The sequence below is a fragment of the Apus apus genome, chromosome 1 (genome assembly GCF_020740795.1).
Source record: "Apus apus isolate bApuApu2 chromosome 1, bApuApu2.pri.cur, whole genome shotgun sequence".
Taxonomy (NCBI): Eukaryota; Metazoa; Chordata; class Aves; order Apodiformes; family Apodidae; genus Apus; species Apus apus.
Window position 1 is genome coordinate 191369886 of NC_067282.1, and position 19537 is coordinate 191389422.

The following is a 19537-nucleotide window of genomic DNA, read 5'->3' on the forward strand; positions in this document are numbered from 1 at the left end:
ATTCCTTTGCTTTCCTACTTTATTACCAAAAATGGCAAAAATTTGCCAGTGTTATCATTTTCCCACTTCAATAATAGATAATAAAGTTGCACGTGGGAATTTTTGCATATCTTCAATTTTTTGGGTGTAGGTGGAATACTATTTCAGGCTCTTACTCTGAAATGCTAAAACATGAAAGACTGTGTTAATGTTGTGGGTTTTTTTCCATGATAACCAATATTTTTAGCTTATTTTTGATTCATCTGAATCTGAGATAAGCTATGAGAGGCACAGAAATAAATGTTCATGTGTATGCCCTGGGTTCCCTTTCTCTAAACAGCTTGTAAGGGCAAAGTGTTTGAGACACTTGCTGTGTAGAGAAGAGGGGGCAAAACCCCCCAGACTTCTGGGAAACATGTTTGTTTTTTCATTTTGCATTTAACCAGAGAAGGAAGTTTCTTCACAATCAGCTGTGATTGAGTTTGATTGGAAGAAGTTTACATCTGTGGAGAACAAATTCTATTGACTGTAAAGACATTAAAATATGATCTTGTACAGGATGTTTTAATTGTATTTTTAAATGCTGTGTAGCTTTATTAGAAAATGTTTGGACATTTTTTTTTTTTAAAGACAAGTGAAGAGCAAAAATATTTTCAGATTCCTGTACTATATCCAAGGCCAGATTGAACATTGTGAGAAATTACTAAAATAAATTACCTGGAAGTAATAAAAACGGGCACACCACCTTGCTGATGTGAAATAATCTGTAGTCTTCACACCAGATTAACACTGAATAACATAACGTGTGTTTGCTTTCCTGCTCCAGCTTTGCAGTGTAATCATATGACTTCCACTGTTCCTCCTTCAGATTAAGCTTGTCTCCACCCCTATTAACAAAACAGATTTGTTTAAGAAAGACTGCGAAATGGGAGTTACTGTAGATTTTAAGGTCAAAGGGGAGTATGACTTACATGACTCAAGAATTCCTTCAACTGTATGACTTCCACGAACTAAGGGAGGTTTTTGTAAAGGAGATGCAATTTGATTTAAAGAATTAAAACCAAACCAAAACAACACAATGTATCCATTAATTTATCTGTTAGGTTGATGGTTTCTCTAAGGCAGAAAATGTTAATATTTTGTTCCTTGCCATCAGTGGTGGAAGCTCATTGTAATACAGGCACACTCACTGTCCATTGAGGATGTTCTTCTGAAAAATGCCATGCTAGCTAGTGTTTTGACAGACAGCAAGGCAATTTTCCCTGTTAGAGTCAATGTAACGGGGTGCAGAGGTGTGTGGGGACTTCAGATACACAGGGACAATACCTGTGTTGTGGAGGATGGACTTGCAATGGCAGGGTTTTCAGGATTGTCAGCTGGAGGAGGTTCTGGCTTAGTAGCAGCTGATTTTTCTGACCAGGCTGTTGCTGTGAAAGACAGAGCTCAGGTGCTTCCTGTGTGAGATTGATTGCTCTGTTTTCATTTATTACTGTGGAGATTCTTGCTTTCTTCTACATTTTCATCTTCCTCAGAATAATTGACATCAATTAAAGCAGTCAGCAATGAAAAACTGAAAACTGGGGGTTCTTACATGATGAACAGCGATATGAGGTATTAGGTGATGGGTGACAGAAGTCTGAAACTAAATATATTGATGAAAGAGACAGTGGAGTGTTCCTTTGCCACTAAACAGTCATGTTACTGGGGTGTGATAGGATATGTTAAGATAATCAGGAGTTAGTTCAGCACTCAGTTTTGGAACATGTCTTGAAGGGTAACAAATCTTTTGAATACTTCTGTTAGCATTCCCAGTCATGTTGCTATGTTAGTATTTTATGTTTCTGAAATCAAATGCCATTCTGAGGTAACAAATCTTTTGGCCTCCTAAATGTATTGGCTGAATTTTAATTTTCCATCTAACAGCTTTGATTAAGATACATTAGATACCATTTGAAAATGGTAATGTGTCACAGGAATATGTAATACAAGAAAAAGAGTAGGGTACTGACAGTTCAAAGATTTAACATTTGTTTCTAGAACTTCTCAGCTACCACATTTAATTTTAGAGGCTATCTAGTTTGAATTCCAAAAGTGGGATTGGATGCTGGAAGAGAATATGTAACTTTTTATCTCCTAGAAAAGGGAAATATTTCTGTGGTAATTTAATGAGGTGATCAGAAGAGAATGTTCTCCTTCCACAGAATATTCCACCTCAACCTTGTTCTTTAGGTTACAGGTTTTAAGCAGCTGATGTATGTGCCAAGGATGATGTTTTGTATGGGCAATCAACCTTTGGTCTGCGAGCCACATGTAGCCCCTCAGGACGGTTGACCCAATCTGTTACCTGCTTCTGAGAAGTCACTGCATGCCACACCACGTTGTGGTGGTAGCTGCTCCCTATTGCTGGTGTCTTTCATGATGGTCTCTAGTGCTTCCCACAGACATTACTATGCACAGCCTTTTTAATCATGATACATGTAGGAACACAGACACACATTCCCACACTTTGTTAGTGTCCCAGATGTGCCTGATAACCATGCATGTGCTGGGTCTACTGCATGATCATTTAAGATTTCTCAAGAGTGATTTGTGTCAAACCAGCTTAGTTTCCCTCTGTTGAAAGGTGATCAGTTTAGTAGATGGAGGTGTAAAAGGTGGGGTCTGATACTTCTTCTGTAGTACTTTTATTATGGCATTTTCAAACTCAAAGTGGGGGAGGATAATCTAGGTGAAACTGCTACAAGATCAGTGCAGTACAGTTTGGAAAGCTATAGACAGTGTCGATTAACCTTCTAAAATGGAAAAATGTATCAGCTGAGTTTCTGCAGGGATTTGCCCCAAGGCTAACACTATTCAATGCTTGCATTAGTGATCTGGATGATGGAAAATAGAATATACTTACTAAATTTACAGACTGCACCTATCTAAGAAAGATTCAGAAGTCTTGTAAGGACAGTTAAAATTCAGAATGATCTTGAGAAATTGATTTGAAAAAAATAGGATGTTATTGAAAAGGAACAAGTGCCAGGTACTGCATGAAGGAAAAAAGCAAGGGAAGAAAAACATTGGTATATAATAGAAGCAGCTGTGTGGATAGTAGACCCACAGAAGGGAATTTTGAGGTTATAATGGATTACAGGCTGAATGTCAGGTGTGTCAAGCAGACATAGAGGAGGAAAGGTGTAAACAAAAGTATAGGTTGTTAAACATGGAGTAATCCCCATGCACTTCTCAGCCTTTTGAGTTCTAGTAGTGGATGCAACATGTCAAGAAGGATGTGGACTAACGTGAGAGATACTAAAGTGTGAGCAATGAAAAATAGACTTAGGAATAACTGTTTCATTACATTGCTGCTAGATGTTTGTATTTTTAGCTCAGCATACAGTTGTTTTAGAGAAGGAGAGTAAACTTGAACTGCTTTTTAAGATCTTTCCAGTATGTTTGGTAAATTTAGTAGCTTCTTGTAAAAGTCAGATGACATGGGTCCTGGAACTGACACCTGAACAGATCGTCCAGCACGCTGGTTGCAGTGGATGCACATGTGTGAGATAGCTCACATGAATGTGTACGAGGTCCAGCTCTCCAGCAAGTGTCATGTCTCTGACAGAGGCAATGCTACTAGTGTGTGTGCTGTAGTCATCTTGTAGAGTAGGGAACATGGCCTATAGCTCTCTTCTGCACCTGCACAAAGGCAAGTGGCCCACCCAGCCAAAAAGACTGGGCATCCCTGGAGTTGCTTTATAATTTATGGGTGGCACAAAACTCACATTTTTCATGTACTTGAAGTTTCACTAGTGGAAAATATTTGCTACTGTAAAGAAAGTAAATCACCTTGTTGACAATTCAATACTGTATTTTACACACTGATAAGTCTGTGAATGTGTTGACACACTGCTTGATGTAGGTCCAGGGACATTCCATGCCAGCAGTTTGCTCTCTCATGTATGTAGGCCAGCAGCATGCTTCGAAGGTGGAAGAAAAAAGAGGTAATCATCATTGGTTGTCAGACTGCTGAAAATCTGAATGATGACTTTTTTAGGTAACTGTTATTTGGAGCCCTCTAACCTGCAAGGTCATCAACATCTGGCTGTGATAAACCACAAGGGAAATCAGACACTCCATTGACGAGTGCTGTAGAGATCCAAAGTTGAATAATTTATTTTCCCAAGTAACTATATGTTTCAGTACTGCTAGTCCTTCAGGAATATACATAAATCTGTATGTTTAAACTACCAGTTGGTATTTAATAAAGCTTTTAAATTAGAGCATGAGGTTGAAATACAGTGTAAATGTTTGTGGTTTGCAGGGACTCTGCGCATGTCTAAGGAATGCTCTGCTTATATTGTTAGGAATAATCAAAGAGAAACTCCCTTAATAATAATTTGAAGGGATCCAGTGAGGGCTTTCTCTCAAAATATTTGTGCTTTACTCAACACCCCCACTCACTCAACAAATACAAAATGCTATTGCAAAGGTTGTGTGCAGATGTAGAGTCATGTATGGAAAGGGTAGACTGTAGCTCACATCTTTGGTATTTAAATACTTGTTATGGATAGATCATTTTTGTGTAGTTAACACATTAAAACTGATAGGTTTTAAATTTCTGTGTTGGAGATTGTTTCTTGAACATATGAGTAATATTGGAAATCAGTGAAGATAGACAGTACTTCTGTAGGCTGAGTGGAGCTGCAGAACTTCAGCAGTAAGGCATAATGTAAATTTATACATAAAAATGTCCATGTGCTGCAGAACTTAACACATGCATTAACACAGTGTCATATTGTATTAATAACCTGAAGGGGACAGCAGACAATATGTTTCACCTGTCAGATCCCCAAGTCTCACCTGTCTGTCAGCTGTACCTTTAATCCAATGTTGAAACTGGAATTGTATGTTTTTGGTCTTAACTTGTTTAGCTTGTGACAGCATTATTAAAAATGTGTATGACACACTAGTGATCCACTTGAACACAGGTAAAGGACAGTTTTACATACTGAAGATTGTTACCTGGGAATTCCTCAAGACTTCAATTAAAGAAATGCATCAGTGGATTTCAGCCAAATCAATCAGACAATTTGGATATAGATCACTACTTAAATGACATTTCAATCTCTGTTCAGGATGTCTGGCTGACCAGAAAAGTAAGGCTATTTTTTTACATTTATCTTGGTAGTTAGAGGTACTAAACTGTATATGTATCATATAAAAGATAAAATATTAATTTATTTTTCTCAAGAAGCGAGTTTCTAACATAAAATGAAGTCTTATTAACTTCTGTCTAAAAAAGATCTTGTGCATAGTTTTATGTATATTTTAATATCTTTGCTTTTTGTCAGTTCATGTGGCTTTATTAGCTGCTGTATAACTAGAAAGATAGAATTTTTAGCTGACATGCTCAGCTGTTGTGTATTGTTTAGTCCTTGGGCAAACTGTTCCAGACGTGTGCCTGTGTTTTAATGGATCACTCATTCATTCAGAGATAGTACAAAGTTGCAACATTTAATCAAATTAGTTCTCTGTATTAGTGATAAATCATTAAACATCTCATTTGTGCTTAGAGATTGGGTCTACTTAATAAGGGTGGTATAGACAAAACTGGTTTGATAGTCACGAGTCAAAGGGAAGAGTAACTGTAGTGCAGTGTGGACAGTGTATTTGGGAAGTTCTGGGTTGGGCTCCTTTTTGAATTTAGGCCTCAGTGACTTGCTGAAATTCACATCTTACACTGCTGAGTCTGAACTCCAGTCAATGGATTGTTTTTTTCTCCTTGTAACTTGAAAGCCTACTTAAGCCATTCAAGAGTTGCTGTTCATTAAATGCTCTGCAATTACTTTTCGCTCAAGAATTCACAGGGTTGAAAATTATTTTTAAAATATGCTTGCCTGTACTCTGGTGACTTAAACCTGCAGAGGAGGAAGGGACAGCAAACAGCATCGTTCAATATTGTTTCCTCTCTGCTGTTGCTCTGGCTGTAATGCAGAGGCAATTTAGTTTGGCTGCTTTTTTCCTCCCCTTTTTTTAATCTCCCCTTTTTTTGCTACTCAAAGTTATTTTTTAAATAGAAATAGAGAAGGCAGAAGCAGTGATTGCTGCAGCAAAGTACTATGGAAACCTGTCACGACAACAATTTCAAAAGAAACTGAATCTTCAGCTATTTAAAAAGTCAAAGTATTCTAGTCAGATTCTAGTGTCTCCTCTATAGGCAGAGTTGGAGAGAAAGGAAGGTGTACAGAGACTTGTTGAGGAGAAAATATGTGTTCTTGCTTTTCTCTGGGCAAAAGCACATTTCTGGGCTCAGCCTTGCAATTAAATATCCTGCAATATTATTATTATCTGGGACCTAAAATTGTCCAGTTATTTAATGTGTTATATAATGCTGTGCTAGCAATATTATCCTTTTTGTCTCATTAGACACATTTGCTATAAAATCTAGCTTGTAAGCATTTCCAGCTGTTTGGTTTTGAAGAAAAGATGGGCAGACACTTCCCTTCTTGGAAGAAATTAGTCACAAAGCTGAAAAGTTGTTACTGGTGGTGGATATGGCAGTAATTAAATACATTTACCTTTAGCATACATTTCATTGTGGGTGATTTTTCAGATTTTCCAGATGGAAAATGCAAAGTATGATGTGAAATATATTAGATCCCAAGTCACTTGTTGTTTGATCTGTGTGCCCTTGCAAAAGAAACCATCATCAAATATATTTTGCTGCTATTGGTAAAGCACACAGAAGATAAAAAATGACATGAACATGGTACTGCTAGTAACCTTGTGATTGACAGTCTAACTTTGGTCTTCTCCTGTGTTCACAGTGCCTTGTAGAAGTTGCTAGTTGTTTCAGCTCTACGCTGATGCATAATAGTGTAGATACATCTACATATATATGAACATTAATGTTTTTTAATTAAAATAAATGTTTGGATTGCCAGTGATTAATCACTAATATAGTGTCCAATGGCACTACCAGGGGATATTCAAAAAATGTGCAAGGAATGAAAATACCAAAGTATTTTGTTGCCCTGCAACAAAAATTTCCTGGACATACTTTGTAATGTTTACTGATCAAGTTCATTGCTACTAGAGGTATTGGAAAGCACTATCTAGTAAATAGAGAATACATAAAGGAGATTTTAATTTTTTTTTTTTAATTTAAAAAATACTGCTTTTCTTAAAGGATTGTGGAGAAAAAGGAATAAAGAGACTTGGTGGACAAGTCATTCTAAACTAGTGGATTAATCTTTTATACTACGTAAATGTAACAAAATAGAGGCTTTCTTTTAAAATACATTTTGAGTTAATTTTTTACTGGTGAGTTATGAAGCCTTGAAAATAATAGGCATGGTGAATGTCTCTTTTGTCTGGTGAGATCCTGTGTACATTTATTAAAATATATAAACTGAATTAGAAGCAGAATATGGGATTGTGCAGATTTTGTCTGCTTTCAGCTGTTGTATAGAAAGCTTTATATTACTTTGCCATTGTTCACTCGCCCTATCTAGAGGTAATTTAGGAAGCTTAATGCAATTCATGTCCAACTGTGACAAAGTATTTTTTGTAAAAGTAAAATTCTTCACTGCTCCTAGCCAATGTAAATGGTTAATCAAAGTGGATTGACAGATTATGTGTCTGGGTTTTTTCTCTCATTTTTTTCCCTGTAGGTGTTTGTGACTCATAAATGCAGAATTAGACCAAAAATCTGTGACTGGATAATGGAGTGTTTGGAAGTACTTTACTGCACTTTTCAGTGCAGCACAACAAATAGGCTGCACTTTCCGGTGTTTATTTGTAAGGTTTTATTATTCTGTGGCCCTGCTAATCCCATCATTTCTGTTCCTGTTTTTATGACAGTGCAAGAAAGTGATTTATAAATAGTTTCTGTAAATGGGTATTCCTGAAAATACATCTGATCTGAACAGTATTTTTACATAGCTGTCTTTTATGGTAAAGTAATAGGTGAAAATTGAGAAGTCATTAATGTTTTACATCCCTTCACTCTGCTATGAATCATCACTTAGCTCTTTGCCAAAATCTTTGTTTAGTGACATTTGTATATGAGAATCAGCTGGATAATTTTTAAATTCACTCCTGGTCTTTTTCTTTGAAGATTCATCTTGATTAATTTGGCCACAAAACATTAAAAATTTGTCTTCCATTGCAGGTGATGTTTTAAATACCTATTAATGTAGAGCTTGATAATGCTTTTTTGAAGAATATGTGTAGCTTTACTGGTCCAAAAATTGTGGCTATTAAGTAAATTCTAAGGAAATAGCAGCTGTACGTTGTGTATGTCAGAGGGTGAGGGGAAAGTCAGAACACCTTAGAAAGCTATGAGGAACCACCTTGTGTGTTAGATCTTCCCATTGAAATTAGTTATTTTGAAATATGAAACACTCAGTTTGGTTTCATACCAGTTAGTAAATGTCATTTGTAATCACAAAAAAATTACTCCTCATAGAATATCTGTCATGAAAACACAGGAATGTTTAATAACATTGAGTTCAGTTTTCTTTGCAGACAGAAATGATTTTAAATTAGAGGCTGCTGCTTAGTCTGCTTCTGTGTTCTGGTTGTCCATCTGTTTAGGTGGTGTCGCTGGACTGGAAACATGTCAACCATTATGTCTTGAACTGCTCTGACCACATAGCAAAACTGAAACTGCGCTACAACTGGGTAGTGCCTATAAGGGCAAGAAGGTGTCTGATTCTGATGCTTTTAAGATAATTAATGTAAATATGATAATTGGTTCATCCATTTACATGGAGAGGCATGGGCCACTGCTCTGCTCAACTGTGAAAGTCTTTGTAAACAAAATATGTTGTGGAGGGAGATTAGGATGATTTCTGGTTTGGTTTAAATAGTCTAAACTGAACAGCATACATGAAATTCTGCTAGGATTCCAGGGTTACAGCTGAGCAGAGAATGACCCTGGCTTTGGCTGGGTCTCTGCATAATCCATCCCAGTCTTTTTAATTGGTACTTTTGTGGATCTGTCTCTCTTCAAAACTAAGGCTACACTGAGGTTCTTTCTCTCCAGATAAGATAGTATGTTATTGTTAAATGTCTCTCTCAGACTGTAATTCTATTTGTGGTTTGTACTGTTGACTGTTGATTGTTAACAGGTTCTGAAATAATGCAATTAGGTGATCCAAGAAAAACATGTAAAGCATTAATAAGCCACATCTGCATAGAGCAGAATGAAAAATATGATTGACTAGGCATGATACTTATCTAAATAAGATAATTCATTTTGCCTTTTTCTCAGGTTAAAAATCTGCTCTATATCTCAATCTTCTCTGGAAAATGGGTGTTTCATTGTGTTCTTGATCTGCTACTTGATACCATGTGAAATTCTGCATTATTGTACTTCTGGAGGTGTTCTTATGGTAACAGAAAATTTAAAACTTTGAGTTAGCTTGAAATGGCATGCAGAACTGAACAGTATGTTGCATTAGAAAGGGATAATTCTGCATCAAAATGCTGCAGCTCCTAGGTAATGAATAATATACTCTGTGTGGAACAAGTTACTCTTCTCTTAGGTCTCCCTTCTTTCTTACTGCCCATGGTAAGTTCCTAGTTGTGTGAAGGTTTAAAAATGCTTTTACTGCCAGATAACTGAAGTGAGGGGTGAGGACTGACTTTTTCAGTAGCAGAACTGGATCCTGAATGCATGTGCTAGCTGCAGGCAAAACTAGGCACAGGATTGCTTTTCCTTTAGATGACTTCAGATTTTTTCTTCACAGTACAGTTTTTGTATAATATAGCTTTGCCCATTTATCTTTAAAAGGACTAGTAATTTATTTTTTAAAAGTCTATAGAAATATAAAATGTATTTCTTTAAATGCAGCCTCTGTAACAGAAAGAGGTTGGTCTTTTGCTTCTCCCAGTGGACAAATACACAAAGACTTGGAAGACTGAGACTTTTGTCAGGGGGTGGGTAACACTGTAGACACTGAAGAGGTGTTGTTAGGTGTGTGTGGAGACACTTGTTCTCTTTCCAGCTGCCCTTAGTGGGACTCAATAAAAATTACTGCAAGAGTCCATTGCTATGTATTCCTGGAACTGTAAGCAGAACTAGGAAGGGAAAATGGAGCCAGGAGAAGGATGTCTTCAGTCTTATTTGAACTAGCCTATCTCAGTCTTGCAGAGCCCTGAGCAGCCTGTTCTGGTGGATCCTCCTTTGAGCAGAGAGGATGATGAGCTTTTGTCCAAAGATCAGAATTAGTAATGACATTTTCTGTCCTTATACTTCTGTGCTTCAGTGATGGGACTTGAGTCAGCAGGTGCAAGTCCAGATTGCACAAGGACAAGAGAGATACTACAACCTTGCCCTCTACTCTCTAACTTTCATCAGAAAGTGACAGTTGTGTCTTTAGTAGAGAAGCCGCATCTTCAGATTAACTGGCCGAGTGGTTCCTTATTGATGAGGTCTTTAGAGATTGGTCAAGTTGTGTAAGAGGTGAGAAAAGCATTTTAAGAAGCTTGATTTGACTCAGATGCCCTTATTTCTTGCTGCCTGCTAGTTTTTACAATTTTGTATGATTTTTACTCTTAATTTATACTCTTTCAACACACGAGTACAGCATTGTAGGATAAAATTTGAAATTGTTAAGGGGAAGTTGATCTAGCTGATCTGTCCTCAGAGGTGCCAGATACTTTCTCTGAAATTACTTTCATGTTGATAGCCTAAGGCTTGGTAAACTTTGGAATATTGCTTGATGTTTTATGAGGTAATTCTTTACAACAGTTCTTGATGCCTTTCTGTTCCATTAGCTCTTAGCCATCTGTTGCTTTGATTACACTATTACAGGGAATAAGTGTTTTGGCAAGCTATTTAGCTGTGTTGAAAAATCTTGTTTCTTTGCTTTCGAGTATTTTATTGCTTCTGCTTCTTTTTTTTTTCCTTCTCTCAACCTTTGTAGTGCAATGCTTCTCATTATTTACTTCTTGTTATTCTAAGAAACAAAAGTCTGACCTAGTTTGAGGACATTACGAGGTTTATGGCTGTTTATGGCTATGCTTTATGGCTGTTTTCATTTCCTGTGAAATACCTTCTATCAAAAGAAGTTGTGTATTCCAAATACGGGCTGACAGAAGGTAGATATTATAACCTAACCATATTTACATGTTTTGCTTTGGAATTCTTGGCTCTTAAGGCTTAAAATGTGCTTTTCTAGAGTCTGGCCAATGTGTTATGTCAGTAGTACCTTCTATATAAAATTATAACATCTTAACCTCTCACTTCTCCCAACACTGCAAAGGTCAAAACATGAAGAACTAGAAGATCATTAGAAAGAAGTCTGTATTTTCTGGATTTACACTGCCAATTTGACCTTTTCATGTATTGTTCAGATTTTAAGGATGAACAGAGTAAAAGACAGATGGGATGATAAAGAACACAGAGACATGCTTCCCTAAGTAGGTTCATTTTTAGGAGTTGTGACATATCCATTAATTTTTTTTAAGGCATGCACTTGTGGAAATAAATTCTGTTTTTAGACTGCAGCTGAATTTCATTGGCATTTGGTTTCTGCTTTTAGGTTTTTTGTTAATTTTTCCTGCAGTTAAAATAGCTGAGTGACACAACAAAGCAGGAATTCCAACAGTTCTTAGTAAATAATTTATTCTGCTGGATAGGTCATTTCACCTTGGCTGCAACTGAGGTGATTGAGTTCCTTCACTGCTTACCTCTTTGAGCTTTTTGAATTGCAGCTTTTCCTGGAGTAACTTCTCACTTTTTTTCACTTTTGGTGACAGTAAGAGACAACTAAGAACTCCTTGTATTTGGTAGCTGTGAGTGTTTGCAAACCCTTCCTCAGTCCCTCAATCTTTAAGTAGCAGTACTTGTTATAGGGCTAATAATGTTATTTTAGGGAACATTATTTGAAGGAGGCAATGTGTTGTAATGGTAGCAAGAGGGGAGAAGGAGTAAATACTCCCCTGACTGGGGATTTTCAGCCTCACAAAGAGAGGTAGACTAACCAATCATTAACAGAATATATGTGTATGTATTTACAACTATTTTTCTTAATTAAAACCATTGCAGAAGCTATTAAGGGATCTTTTTTGGGTTACTCAGCTGACCTTGTAAAGCTGAACTGTGTTGGAAATTGCAACTGCTGTCTCATATGAACAAAGTGAACTGAGTGAAGTAAACATAGTGAATAGCAGGTTTCCATAATTGTGGTTTTGGTTATTTCCTAAGTATTGCTAACTTTAGAATTCATTGTTTTTTGGCTAAAACCCATTCTTTTGAAACACAGCTCAGGCTCTGTCAGAGCACAATTTTGGGCCTATACTGCTTGTTTGTCAGGAAACTAAGTATCTGACCATCAGGGTATTCAAGGCTGGATAGTGCCCTGCTCACCTTGTGATGCTGTTCTATTTTAGTTAATATATGAACATTTACTAGAGTGTGACTGAAACCTCTCTCAGTGCTCTTAATATTGTAGTAAGGTATTGATTTTATATCACTGACTTGGTGCCTGATTTTATAATTGTTTAAGTATTCTATAAGAATTACAGCAATTTCAACAAAAAAGACTGGTAAATGAGGCAAGTCTTTTCTATCTTTGCTTTCTTTCAGTTTCATTCTCTTTTTCCCTTGCAGCTTTTTTTCATTCTATTCCCCATCCTCTTCCCATTTATATTTTCCTCGTCTTGTTCATTCTGTCCCCAAATTCCCTCCTTGCATTATACTACTCTTCATTTTCTGACATCCCATTAATCTTCCAGTCTTTATGGCTTACTTTCCCACCTCCACAAGCACACCCACAGGATGCTTAGAGATTTTACAGCATACCCAGTTGTCAAGAAACTAAACCTACAAGTCCCAGACCCATAATACTGTGCTGGGAATGCTATTTAATTCCCACACTATTTGGAAAAAGAAACTGGTGCAGTTAGTGTAAGTTCTGCAAACCCTAATGCGTGCCTAATATTGCTTCGCTTTCCAATAAACCTGGGAACTCCTCATTGGAGTTGGGGAAGAAGATGGCATCTGGCTTTTTTTACTTCAGCTGTGGTTCTGATCTTTGCAGAAACCCTAGAAAGTGTGACATGAATGTGTAGTTACAGTGCTGTGCACTCTGGAACATTAGGTTTGAGGAAAATGCACCATTCATCAATGGATCAGAAAACCTGTTAGAGTCTGTGGTGGTACCAGCAAGAGCATCCTTAGCGGCATTGTAGCTTTACTGGAGTGGTATCAGTGCAGGTTCCCCATGCCTGAGAGGCAGATGAGCACAGCTGCTTGCTTTGACTCAAGAATGTCTGGATAAAAAAACTGTGACCTGAGGAAGATGAAGCTGAGTTGCACTGGTACTGTGGTAGACCCCTTTAATGTTAGCGACTGGTGCAGCCACCAGCAGGAGTAGCGTTGTGGTGCAAGGTCTCACTGCCAGAGGAGAGTTGCAGTGGGGTTTCTAGTGGGATGTGCCTGTGGTCTCAGACACTTCTGTCCAGAGTGAGTGCCAGGATTTCTGCCAGACCATGTTCTTTACTGCTGGCAGAAATCACTAAGAAAAATGACAGAAGACTGCATCTCTAATGTGTGTATGATCAACTGATCGCCCCCTACACTAATTGCCTGAGAATGCTAAATAAAAAAGCAGTATTCATTGTATAGATGAGAGTGCTTAGTTTCCAAAGGCAATAATTTGAGCCTTTTCTGTTGCTAAATAGCACCCATGCCAGTGTTTAGTGTTGCACAGTGGAACTATCATCAGATTTAATCTTAATCAAAGGTTTCTTAAACAACAAACCTGAACAGTTTTTGGATAGTTTTCAATCCCCTGCATTATTGAGCAATATAGAGACACTTGAGTTTTTAAAATTTTTTTTCTTTCTTTTTTTTTGTTTGTTCCCCAAGCTTTGGAAATGAATCCTGTGTTGCTTTGCATTCCTAATTCTACTCTGAGGAAGATAACATGGTCAGCATTAGAAATAGAATAGGCTTAAATTCTTCAGGAGTCAGTAGTAGGGGCTTGACCTGCTTGTCCTTGGTTATTTTTTTAAGCCTGTATCTCATTTAATTAATTGTTTGGCACTTAAATGACAGTATGATAATAGATACCATGTGTTAAAACAATATTACTAGCTACACCATAGCTGAATATAGCTGTACTGTAACTACCCTTGGAATTATCGGATCAATCCCCAGTGACCCCGTGCTAGGTTAGATATTGCCAGCAGTGCTTCCAGTTCCTTTTTTGTCATTCTTCTTAGAGGGTAGTGCCAAAGGAAGCTAAAAAAAGCATTGCTAAGCAATCAAAGGAAATCAGTCCTCTCCTTTATCCTCTTTTCTCTGTTATGCTGTAAGATTGCCATTTATTTAATGTTAAATGAAATGAATTAGCAGACTGAACTTAAATATGAACTTGCCCAGTATAATGATGTCCCATCATGGATAAAAAACCCTCTAGTACAGTTAATAATTATTTTTAAAAATCTTTCTCTAGAATCCGACTCAAGTGGGAACTGCTCTTCAGGTTTTCCATAATCTTGGGACTTTGAAGGATACCATTGCTAATGTCGTAGATGGATACTGCACAGTCCTGGAGGAGAACATTAAAAATGCTTTGGATATCAAAGTATTGACCCAACCATCTCAAACTGCTACAAGAGGTATGATACTGGCTTTACAAGGAATGGTAACTGAATTTTTTGACAGAAGTACAGTATGTTGTCAAGAGGAAGAAGCTCTCACATCCAAGCCTGTTATAGGAATGTTCCCCTGCCTACTTTAACCAGTAAAGGATGGGAGCAGGCATGTCTCAGAAGTCATCTAATACAAAGCCAAAATTGGGTCTTTTTGTTGTTATGGGAATCAGAAGTTTTCCTTCATTCCCCTCCTCTTTTTCCTGACTCATGCAGAAACTTTTCCTCATTAGTTTACAACCTTAGAGTGTTTTCTTAGCAGTTTGTCATGAATCCAAATTTTGCTTTCTTTGTGTTGGTGGGAGGATCATGGGTAGAAATTATTTGCAAGCAACGGAACAAACCTGTGGCTATGTTGTGATGTTTTTCTCAGGTGGAAATCTTTCCCAAGCGGTGTATTCAGTATTAAGGAATGTTGCACTGTTCAACATTTCATTCCCACATGTTAGTGCAGATACAAAAGAACACAGGGGAACTGGGTGGGCAGGCAAATTCGAGCATTGGCAATATGAACATTTAAAACTTTTTTTTAAAAAAAACACCTTTGCAACAAGTTGGAGGTCCAAAACCGTAATCACCAGCATGACAAAGAAATACAGCCCCCTCAAGGAGAGTGGTGGTTTAGAAGCTGCATGTCCATCAGCTGGAATATCCCTTTTTTTTAGCAGTTCACCTGTGTGTTTTAAGTCCTGAGCTGGTAAATACCTGTATTTTTCACAGCTGCTGTCTCTGCCATTTCACTTTGCTATTACATCCTGATCCTCATTAGCATTACCTTGGTGTTTCTGTGGAAGTCTGAAGTACTAAAGCAGGTAACAGTGATGAACATTGAAGTATCCCCACTAAACTTCAGTTTACTTGACTTCTCAGTTGAGACAAGTGAGGCCATTCACAAAGCTGTTTTGAAGCCAATTTATGCTGCTTTGACTTGGAAAAAAAAATCTTAGCGTGCACAGAGATCTATTTTTCATTTTCATATATGAAGTCTGAAATGTGTTGCTCTGTGTTTTAAAAACCCATTTAGGTGGCCCTGGTAGAGCTGCTATGCCAACACCTGGGAACACAGCTGCTTTTCGAGCTGCCCTCTGGACAAACATGGAGAAGCTCATGGATCAGATCTGTGCAGCTTGTGGACAGGTAATCAGCAGCTAATTCCTGTTTGTCTAGTCATGCAATTTTGCATATATGGTATTAGATGTCACTTTTCCTCTCAATAAATTATTTCTTACAGGTGCAACATTTGCAGAAAGTATTAACAAAGAAAAGGGATCCTGTGTCACATGTCTGCTTCATAGAGGAAATAGTTAAGGTAAAGTTTTAATTTAGCTGAGTGTGTTTTAGCAATTCTGTTAAGGAAATTGTGATGAGGGAATGCATTTGTTTGTGATTTTACAGTTCCATTAAAAAATTGTAATTAAATTAATGGGAAAGTGTTGAAAGTCACACATCAAAAGCTGTATTTATGATCTGTGGGTTACATCTGTAGAGTATAAATGTGTTCTTTTAATAATTTATCTTGTTTCCTTTAAAGTGAGCTGATAAGGCACCACAGTCAGTTTTTATTACTGATCATTAATGTCATTCCATAAAATACCATGTGATAAAAGTAATTAAGTCTGTTAGTTTGCATAGGAATATGTGTCTTCATCTAACAATTTCAGCCATCTGTTTCTGTGCTTCTTGGCAACTTCTTCCTTGAAAAATAATCATGGCTGTTCTTTTGAATACCTGTTCTTTCCCATTCAACTGCATTCTGTTCTATTCATATTGGAATAATTTGATTAATGGCCTTCTTTAGTGTTAGGAATAGAATTACTGAAGCTATCACGTCTATCCTGGTTGATGAGAAGAAACAAAAACAGAAGATGTGTTTATGCAGACATGTCCTTTTCCAAGTATATGGCTGGATTTTTAATTTACATGAATTTAATTTTTGAAGTATATTGGGGAAACTCTTGATATGCAAATGTGGTCTTCTGAACAATGAAAGCAAATTATGAAGGTTAAACATAGCATTTAAGTTCATCTGTATGTTAATCCCGTCTCCAAAAAATGTTGCACAGAGCATCACTTTTCTATGAGGCACTTCAAGCTTCTCTTTCTGTCTTGTAAAAAAAAATCCCACAACAGAACACAAAACCTCTCAAAAACTTTACAAACTTTTACTATATTTTTTTCATTTAAAAGTTTGATATGGCCAAAAATATTTGTTGCTGCCTCAGTGGAGCTCTTCGGTGGATCAGCATGTTTAGGAGAAAGAGAGAAATCTAGAGACAGAAGGAGGAACTCTGGAAGGCTCAAAAAGAGTTTGGATAGAAAGGGAGGTTAGATAAATGAGCTTTTGATGTTCATGTGTTGCTCCCACCCTGAGCCTGTGCCTTTTGCTTTCACTCTTCCCTTATGAAGAGGGGAGGGAATAGGAGTTTGTCCAGGCGTCGAGGATGATTAATAGAGGGAAGCCAAAGGAAATCTTTTATCATCCTGGAGAATAAATGAGCTGAGAAAATTAATCTCAATGGAAGCTAAATGCAGAGTAAGGAAAAAGTCATTAGAAAATAAAATAAAGGGCTTTTGGTTTGTCATGCCAAGCATGTTCCATAATATCTCCGATTACCCTTCCTTCCCCTTGACTTCATACTGCAGGATTGCATCTTAATGGCAAACTGTATTTCACAAATAAAATCCACCTATTTGTTTCTCCACAGTTATCACTCTTCCAGGTAGCTTGCTCTTCAACAGGTGTTTTGGCATAGTATAACACCAGGCTGGACAGTTGTCATTCTCAGTGAGGCAGTTAAGGATTAGTGGTGCATCCTTGTCTGATGCTACTAGAACTCTCTCAGCATGATGTGGTACTGCTGATGGCACTGATGCTTTACTTTCTTCTTACCCGAGATGGTTCAGTGTAGCACAGTGTTTTTCTTGGCCCTTCTCACAGTTATGCCATTTGTTCTAGCATCCTTTGGAAAAGGTATGGCAGCAGCCTGCAGATGGGTGAGGTCATACCAAACGGTAGAGCTGTTGTTTAGACAAAGCCAGACAAGTACTAGATGCTGCTGAAATTCAGGAGTGTATGTACAGATGGCTGTATGGGAGAGTGGGAATTGTTGTGTACATTGAAAATAGATGTAAGTAAGAAATTGATATTTTGCCATTTACTAATGAAGATTCCATCTTGTGCTTTCCTCAGCAAGTCTTCTAAAGAGGGAGAAAAGTTGAATTTTCTTTATTGTATTCAATTTCATTAATAAACTGAGCAAATTAACACAACAAACTAAAGGCACTAACATTATACCCATTTGCTAGGGCAGCATGCCCACGCCAGAAGATAGGAAAACGAATCATCCACTCTACAGCCTGTGCACTAATTACTGTTACTGATGTCAACATTATTATTATAGTCATCTTATGCAGCAGCTGCAGTACCGCTTTGCCTGTCCATCTGCTTCCTTGTTTTGATTACTGCAGTGCAAGTATCATCCTAGGAAGCATAAGAGAAGAGGAGACCCAGCTTTTTTAAAGCACAAGCCCTTTAATGGCAAGGAAGCTACGATCTCAAACATATGCTTTCTGGCCTTCTGATTACCTGTTACCACAATAATATTTAGTAGTGATGTATCAAGTTGTACCAAAAAATGTACTTTAAAAAATACTAATTAATTAAAGGATTCTCAAATATTCTCTGTTTAAAAAACAAAACCATAAATCTGACAGATCGAAAAACTTGTAAAATTTCTAAATAGTGGAGTTTAGCAGCAGGGCGATGACAACAGTCACATCTTTAAGAGTATGTCACACTCTGTAAGAGTATGTTTTTTCTTACAGAATTATCTTCCAAGTTTTCCTGCCATTATATGAGACCAAGAGTTAAGTGACGTATCCAGGCTTGCATAAGTATCTTGGAAGAATCTGGAGATGAAATTTATACTGTACTTTTGTCCACTCCTTTCCATTGCAGATATAGATTTTGGTAGTTTGCCACAGTACGAAATGAGTGCAAAGGATTTGCCATCCATTTTGAAGAGAATGCAGAATTCATTACATTCTAATTTCTAGTTTTGGAGAAAATGAATAGAGATTTCATTTTATACATTTTTTTGAAAGATAGGGTTATTGTTTTCATAATGTTAAGGGTAAAAATTCAAATTACAAGTAAGATGTAAATAATGCAAATTTGATATTTTTTCAACCTAGTGACTGGTTATTTATATCCCTTCTTTCAATTGCTTAATTCACCTTCATAGAGCTAATAGGTTACTCCAGTTTCCTTTGCTTTATTGCTTCTCTCTTTCAATGTGCCATGACTAATCCTGCCTTAGCTGTTGTAATACCTGAACTACAATTGACTTCAGTGTAAGTCGAAGCACATTTCTTTCTGTGACAGCCAGCTTCCTAATTAGAGATAAGAATCCCTCTAAGCCCCTTGTAAAAGAGTTGAAAATGATCTCTGATCCCCATCTATTTTGGGTCTTTCACTCCTACAGAGGCATCCACAAACAGTTCTGCAAAGTGAGAAGCAGCCTGACAAGCAGCAAATCATTTATCATTTGGCAGGGGGTGAGTGAGGAGCCTGCATTGGGGTGCTCAGTAGCAAGGGTGAGCAAGGGATGCTTCCTGTGAGGGCAGATCAACCCTTGGTCGCGTTTGATCTGCGGATGTCCCACTTGTTAGCAGGGAAGGCACAACACACGCCCTGCCGTTTACTTAAGGCTCTGGGTAAAAAAGTGAGCTGGGAGTTGTAGGGAGTGTTATCATGTACTTTGTGCAGAGCTTTTATCATTGCCTCTCCTGATGAACGTTTGGTGAGTAAGCAGGCTATTTTCTTGAGTTGTCAACACTGGCAGTATGGAGTGTTAACGATACAGAAGGAAATGTCCTCATAATTACATAAAATAAAGTAAAT

At 37.4% G+C, this 19537-nt stretch overlaps 1 protein-coding gene across 2 annotated transcripts in view; it reads left to right on the forward strand.

Moving 5' to 3' along the window:
• The window catches only part of COG5 (component of oligomeric golgi complex 5), a 177898-nt gene that overhangs the window by 101161 nt on the left and 57200 nt on the right, over positions 1–19537 (forward strand). For both annotated transcript variants that reach the window (XM_051636209.1, XM_051636212.1), the window contains exons 8-10: positions 14436–14601; positions 15659–15771; positions 15866–15943. In XM_051636209.1, coding sequence (XP_051492169.1) covers positions 14436–14601; positions 15659–15771; positions 15866–15943 — 357 coding nt within the window. The remainder of the gene's footprint in view (positions 1–14435; positions 14602–15658; positions 15772–15865; positions 15944–19537) is intronic.